The sequence below is a fragment of the Ceratotherium simum genome, chromosome 18 (assembly GCF_057802395.1).
Source record: "Ceratotherium simum simum isolate JZ-2026a chromosome 18, ASM5780239v1, whole genome shotgun sequence".
Lineage (NCBI taxonomy): Eukaryota > Metazoa > Chordata > Mammalia > Perissodactyla > Rhinocerotidae > Ceratotherium > Ceratotherium simum.
This window is the reverse complement of record NC_141917.1, coordinates 30,540-43,177: the sequence shown is the minus strand read 5'-3', so window position 1 is coordinate 43,177 and position 12,638 is coordinate 30,540. Positions and strand designations below refer to the sequence as shown.

Genomic DNA, 12,638 nt, shown 5'->3' with positions numbered 1-12,638 from the left:
GAGGACTGGAGACTAGGGATGGCCCCGCTGCAGCTGCCTCTATAGAGTGGGCTTCCTGGGCCAGGGTGCAGGAGGGTTTACATGACTGACATCGCCATGACCGGCGCGTCCTTGGCTGGGGAAGTGGGTCCTGGATGGCTCCATCTGGGCCAATGTCTCCCGCTGAGCCTCCACCCGGCCCCATCACTGACCCCGGCCACCACCTTTGGCCTTTCCTGGGCTGAGGCAGTGCCTGCCACCGGTGGGCTGGGTCTTCTCTCCCTGACCAGTGCTCCCTGGGCCCTGACCCTGGGCTGTTGTAGCTCACCTCACGCTTTCCACAAACACTTCTCTGCCTTCCTAACCCAGGTGAGCTTTCTTTCTCAAGTTCAGAACTGCTCACTTAGCACTTAGCTGTCCTCTAGTTTTGTGTCTCCAAAACCAGGGTCTGCTTTTAGCCAGTACACCATGCGGTCGGCCCCTGTGTGTTCACGGAGTTGAGTTACATCAAGAAACATCCACAGAATCTTTAGAAGAGAGAGGCAGAGGGGCTGGCCTGTTGGCATAGTGGTCAAGTTCATGCGCTCCGCTTCGGCGGCCTGGGGTTCGCAGGTTTGGATCCCAGGCTCGGATCTACATACCGCTCATCAAGCCATGCTGTGGCAGCGTCCCATATAAAGTAGAGGAAATGGGCACAGCTGTTAGCTCAGGGCCAATTCTCCTCAGCAAAAAGAGGAGGATCGGCAATGGATGTTAGCTCAGGGCTACTCTTCCTCACACACAAAAAAACAAAAAAGAAGAGAGAGGCAGGGAAATGTTTGACCAAATGTTTATGACTGAGAAGCTCGGGCTCTAGAAGAGCATGCTTCATTTACATGGAAAAGATCCCTCTGAGGAACATCCATTCTCTGTGATGCTGGACGAGGAAATGCCCGTATTCCACTAAGGTACTGTGCTGGCATAAAACAGAGCAAACCCTCCGTGGGGGGCTGTTTGTTCAAGGAATCCTGCCTCCCTGGGGAGGATGGCATGTCCCTGCCCTCGCGTCAGGCATGGCCATGTGACAAAGCGTGGTGGCAGTGGCAGGTGCCAATTCCAGTGGAAGCGCTGGGAGCCGGCTCGTGCTCGACCATGCTACCTTTCCCTCTGCCACGAGTTGGGCAACACCTCAGTGAGAGGCCGTTCCACGAGCCTGGACCCCAGAGTAAAACTGATATCAAGATCATGGTGGGTGGGCAGCATGAGCGGGTCATCGCTGTGCTGACCCCTGAGCCTCGGGAGTCGCTGGTTACTGCAGCATAAGCTGCCCATCCTGAGATGCTCCCCAGGGCCGGGAACACGGACCCAGGGGACACCTGAACTCACGGCCTTCACCCAGCAGGGCAGCCGCGGCACACACCTTGGCACGGGTGACCACCTCTACTGAGGGGCCCTCCTGGTAATGCACCTGGAGGGACTGAGCCGTCTGCAGACACGCTGGTGCATCCTGAACTGCAGCTGGTTCTTAGAAGCTTCCTGGGGAGACCCAGCACCATGAGGTGGGCAAGGAGCAGAACCTTGGTGCTCTGTCCCCCACCGTTGGCATGGTAGCTCCAGGGTGGGAGGCCTGATTGACATATCTTGATTTTGTCTGTATTTCCAGGATACTGAGAGTGTTCCGGAAACATCTGAGTTTCATCATCCACACACTTTGCTTTTTCATGGTACCAACACTTTTCAGTTTTCAGGGCCAAATTAGGAGAATGCCAAAACAAAGGAGCTATTTCTGGGTTCAAGCTCCAGGGCCACACCGTGTGTAACAGGCCCAGGAGGTGAATCCAGAAAACGATTCCAAATATAACCCTGAAAATGTCTTCTCTGAATTTACACACGACTTACTAAATATGACACACACCACCTGGCGTCAGCTGTTGTAAAGCTGGTGTATGGATTATGGTGGATTATGGGGTGCTGGGGATGCCTGACAACGAAAATCCGTTAACGTTGAACACTCGGCCCAGTGACCGTCTCGGGGCTGCGACAGCTCCCCTTTGTAATCTCACACTCAGATCCTGCTGGGCCAGCTTTTCTCGAGTTTACGAGTAGAACGAGGCTGCAATGCCACTTCCTTTTCTTTCCCCCCACCTCAGATGCCCAAATCCACCCAGAACAAGGACTTTCCAGGTGCCTTATGCTCCATCAATTTGTTTTTTTTTCCTTTGAGGAAGATTTGGCCCTATGCTAACGTCTGTTGCCAATCTTCCTCTTTTTTTTCTTTTTTCTCCCCAAAGCCCCAGTACACAGTTGTGTATCACAGTTGTAGAGTTGTAGCTCTTCTATGTGGGATGCCGCCTCGGCGTGGCTTGATGAACAGTGCGTAGGTCTTCACACAGGATCTGAACCTGTGAACCCCGGGCCGCCGAAGCGGAGTGCGCAAACCTAACCGCCACACCACCAGGACAGCCCCCAACAATCTCTTTTTAAAACTGATTTTATGTTCTTCTTGCTTATCCCAGTTACCCAGACTAATGTAGTGTTTTTCAAGAACTTGCTGAGATGAAACTGGCAGATGCAGTGAAAGGCTGTTCTGAGGAAGAATTCTGAATCCTCCCTCTCACACCTGCCCATCGGCACATCCAGCTGGGGCAGCGGGATGGGCCTCTAGGCTCCTGACTGTGTCAGCGGTGTAATGAAGGGGCCAGGCCTGTGCACCTTGCTCCATCTCCACTCTGGGCCTTGGTTTCCTTGGCTGGTACCCAGGAGGCGCTCACAGGATGCAGTGAGGACTGAGGGCAGGGACCTCAGGAGAGGACCTGGCCCATGGCAGATGCGTGTCTGACAGAGCGTGCCAGAAGCTCTCCTCCTGAGGACAAGCCACAGGGAGCTGCACGCTTCCTGCGGGAACACCCCTCAGCCCTCAGAGGCTGGAATACACCAGCTCAGAGCTACGGTCCTTTCTTCAACGTGATTCCCTTTTCCATTGCTGGAGGATCTCATTTCCCATTGTAATCATGTTGTAAGGGACTTGCTTTCCTATCCAGGGCTTGACGTTAAACAAATCACAAATAGAACCAATCCTATGTTATAAAACAAAATCATATAAACAAAACTTTTCAAGCATTTCTAAAACCAATCCTCCCCAAACAGAGCTTCAGAGACAGAAAGAATATCAGAGGGCCTTCCTCCAGAGGAAGAAACCGAGTCAGCTGCGGGGTAACAGAGGGGTCATGACCGCCCAGCTGCTGGTGCAGAGTGAGGAGTGGACCGTTTCCCCCTCAGACACCCTTCCACGGAGCTGCCCCTAACCCAGGCACAGGAGCGTCGTGCACCTCGGCTCCCAGGCAGCCAGCTGGGTGTCGATGTACCTGTCCCACTGTGTGGCCGCCTAACGCCACGATGATCGCAGTGGTGGTAAATGAGACGGCACTTCACGGTTTACAACCACATTCGCACATCTAGCTCCTGTGACTGTCAGACCAACACAGCCCCACCCGTCCACATTGATTGTGCAGTTACGTCAGTAGCATGCTATCAAATCTGCACTGGCCCGACTTCAGAGAATGTGCCCTGAACTGATGGGGTTTCATCTGCCGGTAAACCTCCCTCTACAGACACACTCACACTCTCCACCGGGTGTTCTTTGTAAAGTCTGCCTCTTCAGCCTCTAAACACCAGAAGGAGTGCCCAGGATTTTGCCAGGAGGTGTGGGGGCATCCTGCTGTCACTCTGTTCTTCTGTTGCTCTCTACCAAACACTCAGAGGTCGGCAAACCATGACCCTTGGGGTCAAAAAAAAAAAAAGAATACTAGTTTGTGACGTGAAAGTTCTATGAAATTCAAATTTCAGTGTCCATATATAGCCTTATTGGGACACAGCCACCCTCATTCCACATTCTGCCCATGGCTGCTTTTGTGCTACAAAGGCAGAGCTGAGCATCTGTGCCCGAGACCATACGGCCCCTCAGAGTCTAAAACACTCACTGTCTGGCACTTCACAGAAGGTCTGCTGACCCCACTCTCAGGGAAAGAACTCTTGCCAGGCAGCCGAGGGGCACGAGTGGACAGAGGAGGGAGCAGCCCCCGCCCTGCTTCCGTCTGCTGCCCATGAGTCGAAGGGACCTGGCTGCAGCACGGCTAGGTTTCTGGGTGAAGATACGGAGGAGCAAGGGCTTTGTTAACACCACCATTCTCTGATTCAACACTCAAGTTTCAGCTAATTGTCAGGACATGTGATCCTCCCCGATTTTGCTCAGGAACAGCTTTGCTGTGAGTGTGCTTTGAGGCTGGGCAGTCGACGGTCTTAGCCTGAGAGTGAGGGGATGGCCACCCAGCACCTCTATCTCTGGGGGCTTGTTCATTTCTACTCATGGTCAAGTGCACGGAAAATGTCTAAAGCAGTCATTTAAAGCCCTCAGTTATCCTTTTTTGCCTTCGATAGCCTAACATGCTATAGGGGAATTCCCAAATTGGGGGCTGTGAAAGTCTTGTGGTACACTTTCATGTCGGCATCTGTTACGTAATGATGGTTGCACATGGGAAGCCTTAGCACAGACCTCACCACCTGTCACCTGTTCATGTGGTCCTAACCCAGGACAGAAGCAGCTGCAAATACCAGGTACCAGACCAAGGCTTGCCCTGGGCTCGGGAGCCCGTTGTGTTGGCAGTGACCAGGGAGCGATGCCACCTTGCTGTTTACCTGTTGATTCTGCAGAGGTCAGTCAAACAGACACAGTCCTGCCCTCAGCACAGAAGGGAAACGAGCCTACCAGAGGGGCAGGAGGAAGGATGAGCAGGAGTAAGACAGGGCCGGCAGGATGAGAAACAGGCCCCAGGAAGGGATGGAGAGGCTGGTGTGGAGGTGCCGATGAAGGGGAGGCTGGCCAGGTGGTGGGCAGTGTCCTGGGGCCCCAGGCAAGGCCGGGGGGACACCACAGGCAAATGTCACCTGGGGTTCTATGTTGGCTGTGGCATAGCACAAAGTCCCCGAAATTTCTGCACATCTGGTTTCTTCATTTGTAAAACGGGAAAACTACTATGAATGTAATTCCCAATTATTCCACAAGGGTAACAGGATATTTCATCTTAAAAGGACTTCAAGGCTTTTTCTTTTTTAATACAAAATGCAAGCTGACAATGAAATGTTGGCTTTTAAGGCATTTTGGCTAAATTTAGTTCTTTAGTTCTTTTAGTTCTTTGAAGGCGCTCGATAAAAAGTGTGCATGACTGACGTTAACCTCAATCAGTCCAGATTGGTTTCCTCATGCTGAAATACGATTTCAGCTGGAAGTCAGGGCTTTGTTCATTCTAAGCCACGGCTAGATCAGAAAAGATTACGTCAACTCAAAAAAATCTCCTGTAGTCTTAATTACACCTAACTTTTCTACATCAGTCCTTTGTGAAGACCTGGAGTCCCCAAGGTGCACACGTAGACGAGTTTGGCACCTGTTTGGCCAACGGTGTCCGTGTGTCTCTGCACCCATGTTTAAGGTTCTTTAGGAGAATGACTGATGATAACCATTCTTTCCTGCTGAATTTATCTGGAAAACCCTTTGGCAGGAAAGAGAAGTGCTCTTGAAATGTGTCAGCTCAATTAAACGTGTGGCTTCTCAAGTAAAAAGAGAAAAACTTATTCTCATCTCCCTTTTTGTTGTCCTTTTTCGTTCACATCACTGTTAAATTGAGCCCAAACAAACCACCTTCAAAAGCAGAGTAAGTTCCCTTTGTCTGAGTCCAGCTGCTTGGAGGGTGTCTGCCTGGCATCCTGTCTTCAGCCAGCACACCTGGCCTCCCCGCCCTTCCCCATGCGTGTCTCCAACAGAGAAACAAGTAATTCCAGATGATCTCTTGAGGGAGGCTTGAAACTAATTATTTTAAATTGTAGATCTGAGAGCAGATTCCACCTGAATCACCAATTACATGTTTTTTTACACTTTCAGATTACATTCCAACATAAATAAAAGAGGACTAGGTATAAAAACAATAAGTGGGAGTGTGACATAGTATATTTGCACTACTAGCTTAAAAATGTTACCTAACATCTTTCTGAAGCATCCTGTGAGCAGGGACCCCAGGCCACTGCTGTGACTGCAGCTGAGATGCAAGTCAGTCTGATTTGGGTTCTTCAAAATGGGAGTACAGGAATCTCAGAAAACTCCCTCTCAGACTGGCAGTGTTTCTCTACTTGACGGGGCCTTGAAGGTGGCTGGTACCCAGGTCCTAATTTGATTTTAACCATTAAGGTGAGTAGCCCCAATTGATGGTGCTAATGGAACCACAGAAATGCTTTTAAATTACGCATGACTCCTGTGCCTCTCCCAAAGGACCTTGTGATTCTTTAGTTTGAGAGGGACAGGAGATGACTGCTGACACCAGGCTGAGGTTGTTTGGGAATCGGTGTTGATTGGGCGGAGGTTGTTCGGCGAATTGGTGCTGGCCCTGGGTTGAAGTACCTTTGTTTTTTCCAGAAGGAGGTTGGAGTGAAGGCTTCAAGTGTGCAGAAGTTCTGCTGGGAAGGCTCTATAGGAATATCTCCTGAGGCTGTACTGGATTGCAGGAAGGTAGAGGTAAGTGGCAGTGTGGTTAAGCACAATTTAAGGTATTTTAGGGTAAAATGCACACTCTATATACATGATTAGAGCAACAAAATAGTTATTCTAATGAGAAACCTGTGATGTATGTACTTGGAGTGCTAAATAGTGCATTTCACGGCCTCCCTGCCCCAGGAAAGTCACCACTGAGCTGCTCCGCAAAGCACAGTGGCCCCTGGCAAAGGCAGGCCTGGCATGTACGGCTGCATATGATGTGAACGGCCTGTGTGGTTTCCAATGTGAGGGCCGAGAGAGGGACAGAGAAAGACATGCTGAACAAAACTGTTGGGATCTTAAGTCTAAAGATGAAGCTGGAGCCTGGAGCCCAAAACCACACTCAGGATGACAGGCAGTATACCAACTCTTAGAATTCCAAAACAGGGGGAGCCCTTGAAGCAAGAAAGACAAGCATAGGATAGAGGAAAGGAGTGCTGGTGCACATTGGAAGATCACTGCCGAGAGGCGGGGCTCCCAGTGGTGGCCAGGCTCAGTGTACAAGGAGCCTGGACCTGGCAGAGCCCTAACTAGTGGGCTGGTGCGTGAGGACAGAGGGTGCGTCCACGTCTGCTGGGTGGGCCCCTGCTGGCTCCACGTGGCAGTTCTGCTAGCAACTCAGTGGGTGCTGGGTAGCCAGCATGCCTGCACAGCCTGGCTCTGAGGGGCTCACACAGGGAATTACAGCACCTGGCTCCGGGAGGGAAGTCAGCAGACGCTCAGTCTATGAGCATCCCCCATACACAGGGGGGACCACCCCTATTGCTAAGAACACAGTCTCTAGGAGGCAGTGATACCCCAAGTCAAAGGCTGGTGACCCTGTCCAGGGTTTCCCAGACAATTTCACTTGAGGTCTCAGCATTACCTCTCTTTTCCCCCTCAAAGTGCTCCAATTTAGACAACAGATGATATGGCCACTCATAAGATGTGGGTTTCCTTGAGCCCACAGGTTCTCAGCTCAAGTGACCACAGGTTTATTACTCGTAATTTTTACATTTTGCTTCTCTCCCCACTGGTCTCTCCTTTGAGTGAGGGGTGGGAGGTGAATGAAGGGTGGGAAGTGAGTGAGGGTGGAGGTGAGAGAGGGTGATTTTTTTGCAGTTTCCAGTTATAACGCTGTTTAAAACAAATCAGGATATTTTAAACGTGCACTTAATCAAGACGGTATTTGGAGTGCTGCCACTGCTAGGGACAACCCACTGGTACAACGGGCTTGGGAAGTTCTGATTACAGACCAGGAAATTACTCGACTTTTGTGCCCTTTCAGGACAGGGTTGTGAGTGCAGAAGGCATGACCAGGTTTGCTGAATTCTCACACGGGTCTGGCAGGGATTCTGCAAATAATGGCAGCAAATCTAGAGGGAGGGCGGGAATGTGGTGCAGAGGTGTGTGTCCGTGAGCAAGTCGCAGGGATGTAAAAATCATGGCCCTGCATGCAGGGAAAATTGGGACCGGACGTGTGGGGTCTCCTCTGGCTAGTGCTGTGAGCAGCCCCCTCCGCCCAGGGTAGGGTCACTGTTCTCCCTCCTCACTTGCTGTGTTTTACTGCCAGTGTTTGAATTCAAGAAGGAAAACATTTTTAGAGCACTTACTGTGTGCCAGACACTGTTGTATGCACTTTGTAACACTGTCATCATCCCGTTCCACAGATGGTGAGGTTGAGGGGTTGCCTGTCCACCCACTCAGTGGGGAAACCAGAACTGAACTCAGGCCACTCGGCCACACAGCCTGCACCCCAGCCACTGAGCCCACTGCCTCCGCGCCACACTGCCAGATGTCTCACTCCAGCCAGGGACAGGGCCCAAGGGCTCTCAGAAGCTCATGAAGGCCTTCACCCTCTAGAGAGGAAGCAGGGCGGGGAGAAGACTCACCTGATGGCCCCCAGCTAATTCCAGGTCAAAGCCTTTCTGCCAAACCCGGACTCCTCCCCTGGACAACGAAGGGACAGGCCATCCTTCTCCTGGTAGCCCTTTCCATTCATTTAAAACTCAGGCCTTTCTTCTCTTCTGCTCTGTGCACCATCGTCCCAACCCCAAAACACACACACTGGGCACATTCACCACATCCCACCGGGTCTTGTCAGCCTTTCTCTAGAACTGTTGTGGACCTGCTTTGACTATATCACACTTAGAGAAATAAAGTTTCCCAGGATCGGCCGTAATCTGGCTGCTCCCTCTGCAGCTGTCATTTTTATTCTTGAAAGTCTCAGGAATAACGTGAGCTCGGGTCAGGCGGAAAGCAGCAGACAGAATGGCACAGGGCCGGCTCCGCTTCCATGTGGCCCACGGAAGGCTGGGATCAGGTGGGGTGTGTGTGTGTGTGAGAGAGAGAAAGTGGGCTTCAGAAGGGTGAGAGGGGGTTGCCACTATGTGACAAGTGTTTATTGAGTACCTCCTGTGTGCTATGAAGCACTATTCCAGGCAGCAGAGGAACAAGGGGAAGGAAACAAAGCTGGTGCTGCCAGGGGAGATGGCTACAAGATGATGTCGGCTTGGACCCTCCTATGGAGACCCTCCTAGGGAGAAACCCAGCAGGATGGGCCTGGGGGGGTGCTGCGGGCGGGGCTGCAGGCAGGATGACCAGGAGAGCTTTCTGAGGGTGATGCCCACCAGGATTGGGGGTCCCCAAGTTGGGAAGCTGCAGGCAGGATGACCAGGGGAGCTTTCTGAGGGTGACGCCCACCAGGATCAGGGGTCCCCAAGTCAGGGATCTGTAGACAGGTGAGACTTCTCCAGGGGAGGTGCACATACTTATTACCTGGTTGACTTGAACAATTCTAGTGCAGAACTTCAAATTAATACATGTCCCAAACTGTTGTTGGCATTAGATTTAATCCCTGTCCTAGATCTCAGAAACATAAGTAGTTTTGAAAGAAATTCACCACAAAGTATTTTTTGCACAACCAGGTTTTCTCACTGTTGGTGAAAATTCCGAAAGGTCAGACACTTATCTAAAAGTATCTGAAAGCTTTGTCTTTGAGAAGTTGGGTCCAGGTGTGGACCGAGACACCTGGAGACACCTGGAAAGGTGTCCTGCTATCAGGACAGAGGCAGCCTTCAACTTAAGAACATTCAGCTGAATGATGAACTGGGTTTCTTTTCAGGAAGCATCTACACATCCATTTTCAAACTGGACCTTGATGGTGCTCCAGGAGGTAGGTGGGGCACACATCATTCCTGTAAACCATGAACAGACTGAAGCTCTGAGAGGCCGAACTACTAGCCCCAAGGCTGGCAGCTGACAGAGGGTTGATGTGGGTGTGGATCCAGTCTCCAAGCCCCCAGACCTGCTCTCTGGACAACAGGTCAGTGTCCAGAGCCTCTCCCCACTCCCCACGGGCACCTGCCTTCCTTGGCCCCTTGTAAGGTAAATGGTGATTGTGGCATGCCTTCTGCTCATGGGACCCCAGATTCCCCAGGTGCTCCAGGACCAACACGTACAGGACAGAACTTACACCACCTCCCTCACCCCAGCCTCCTCTTCACTCCCCACCCCCTCGAAAGTGCGCTGGGCTCCTAGGTCAGACCAACCATCTCCCTGGGCTCATTCTTGGCGGGACAAGTGGGCACTGGCTTGTGCACACCTGCTCACTCATGGCCAGGTCCTGCCAGGGGTGGGGCGATGAGGGGGAGGAAGCCACAGACCCCGCCCCATGGAGCTTCCCACAAAGAGCTGACTGACAGGACAGGAGGGCAAACACTGAGCAGAGGCCCCACTGCTCCAGGGCATGGTCGTGTGGGAGGAAAACCACCGGCTGCTTCTTGGCTAGGAGACAGGGGGCCAGTGTGGCAGCCTTGCTTCTCACCGTCTGCAGAATGGGTAGCCAGCAGGCTCTAAGTGACTTGTACGTGTTCAAGCACAAAGAGAGGACACATTAGTTGTGTTTGGAAGGAGGGAGGTGGTGGCGTGTGATCCGGGCTTGAATGATTCTCATAAAAAACACTGAGATCTGGGAATCTGGGATCTCCGGTGTTTCGTTGGCTGATACAACCTGTGAACACACATCTCAGAGAGCTTTGGGGCAAATTCAGGGCCGACTTGATCTCCTTAGCCCGGCATGCTGTGCAAGTAGTAAAGTATTCATGAAAGACCATCAGCAGGGTTGAGAACTAACCATGCCACAGACAGAGGTCTACATTTCACAAAGGCAATTTCAGACTAGACCTGCCTTGGTCCCCTCTAACCGGACACAACGATGAGGACTGTCCCGCTAACCACAGGTTACCTGGCACCCAGGCCCACCAGCCGCTGGGAAGGTCAGGGACTGCTCTCTGCGGCCCACCAGGCTAGTCCACTTGTGTTGCCAACTCATGGCGCCCTTGCACACTTGCAGACCAGACCCTGCACAGTGAGATCAAAACGGGGTGTCGTCTCGGAAGCAGAAGTGGGTTCGTTATCTTGACGGCGGCGGCCCAGCACAGCTAACACAGAGATATGATTCCATCGTGAATGGAACCGTGTTGCTGCTAAAAATCACAGAATCTGAACGAGTTTCACTGAGACCAAACAGTGACCTCCAAAGGTCCTCTTGACCCAGATCCTGTGAATCTGAGGCAGGTTCAGGTAAATGGGAAGCCAAACCTCACTTCTGTCCACTTTGAAATCTCTTTACGTGGAGAAGCCTGCCTAACGCTCAGCCAGTTTAACTCAGCCATTTCGTAAGCTATTAATTATGCATGATTTCAACTTCTTCTAACTGAATTTTTTAATTATATGTTTTAATTCTTAATTAGGCACCTGAAAGTACCAACTAAACTTTTTAAGTAAAAATGCTGTTGGGTAACAGGAGTAGAGAGTAATTACTATACCAAAACACTCTTTAATCTTGGTCCATAGGAAAAAATGAAAGACAAACCCAGCACACATTTTGCAATTCACACGAAAAAATACGGAACAGCCTCCATCACACTTTTCCAAACCTGAAATGACTGTCTTGTTTTACTAGGCAATGTTCATTATTTAAATCAACTGACATTCCAACATAAAAGTCAATCCTGGTATTTTTTAGTAAAAATTCTTTGTATTTGAGCACCATAGTTCATTGGTTTGTCCCACCAGGTTTGAGCTAAGGAATAACCTGGAAGCATTCTCATTGCTGGCAACGATCTCACAAGTGTCCTTTAGCCCTGCACCCCCTCCCCCTGCACTCCCTTCAGACCCCAGGAATGCAAATATCTTGAAAAGCATACTTTTCTCATCAATATTCATGAGGTTAAAGGAAAAGTTTGCTAAACTGGTCTTTAAGTGACGGAAAAGTCAAAGCTTCCTCCCCCTCCTGCAGCAGCCACCCCGGGACCCCCTTCCCCGCCTTGGCGGGTCCCCTACCTTGGCGCCCCTGCCCTTGTCGCCTGTGCCGTCCGCGGCGCTGAGAGCCATGGTGGCGCCGTCTTTGTCCCGACCTCGGAGGAAACCGCCCCGAGGCCGCTGTCCCTGCGCGATGCCCTCCCGGCCTCCGCCGGCCGAGCCGGGGACGTGAGAAGGGCCGCGTCGGGCTGAGGTGGACCCTCCCAAAGGCTCCGGGGCGGGGTATGGAGGGCGGCAGAGCGTGGTTGGGGGGATGGACCGGGTCTCCCCTCCCGGAAGCTCGGGGGCGGAGACGGAGGGGGGGCTCTCCCGTCCCGGAGGCTCCGGGGCCGGGCGGAGGGGGTCTCCCCTCCGGGAGACGCACCTGGGCGGCGACCCGGCGCGGGGACGCGGGGCTCCTCCCTCCCAGAGCGGGGGCGGCGGTGGCATTTGCTTTTACTTCTGTTCTCATGCAGCCTCGGGGACCTGCCATTTTGTTCTCAGAAAAGCGGCTGTGGCGCCTCATCTGATTTCTGCCGGTGTAGACAGACCAGCACCTGATTTCCGCTGGTGTAGACTATGGGACCCTGACTTCCCCCAGTGTAGACAGAGTCACACCTCACTTTCACCGGTGTAGACAGACAGGTCTCTGATTTTCACTAGTATAGACAGACTGCTGAAGACAATTGGACCCTGATTTCCACTGGTGTAGTTCAACCGGCCTCCTCTTCCCGTCCCGGTGGGAACATCCGCTGATGGGATGCTCTCTGCCCAATAAATAGGAGCTCTTGAGCCCTCTGGGAAGCATCTGAGAAGG

The 12,638-nt window shown here is 52.0% G+C and overlaps 1 protein-coding gene across 4 annotated transcripts in view; it reads right to left on the bottom strand.

Moving 5' to 3' along the window:
• Positions 1–12,040, bottom strand: part of PLEKHG4B (pleckstrin homology and RhoGEF domain containing G4B) — an 84,006-nt gene extending 71,966 nt beyond the window's left edge. For all 4 annotated transcript variants that reach the window (XR_015555066.1, XM_087443062.1, XM_087443063.1 and 1 more), the window contains exon 1: positions 11,864–12,040. Coding sequence is in view for 3 of the 4 variants with exons in the window: in XM_087443062.1 (XP_087299188.1) it covers positions 11,864–11,914 (51 nt within the window). In the remaining variant the exon portion in view is untranslated. The remainder of the gene's footprint in view (positions 1–11,863) is intronic.
• Between the last annotated feature and the right edge of the window lie 598 nt (positions 12,041–12,638).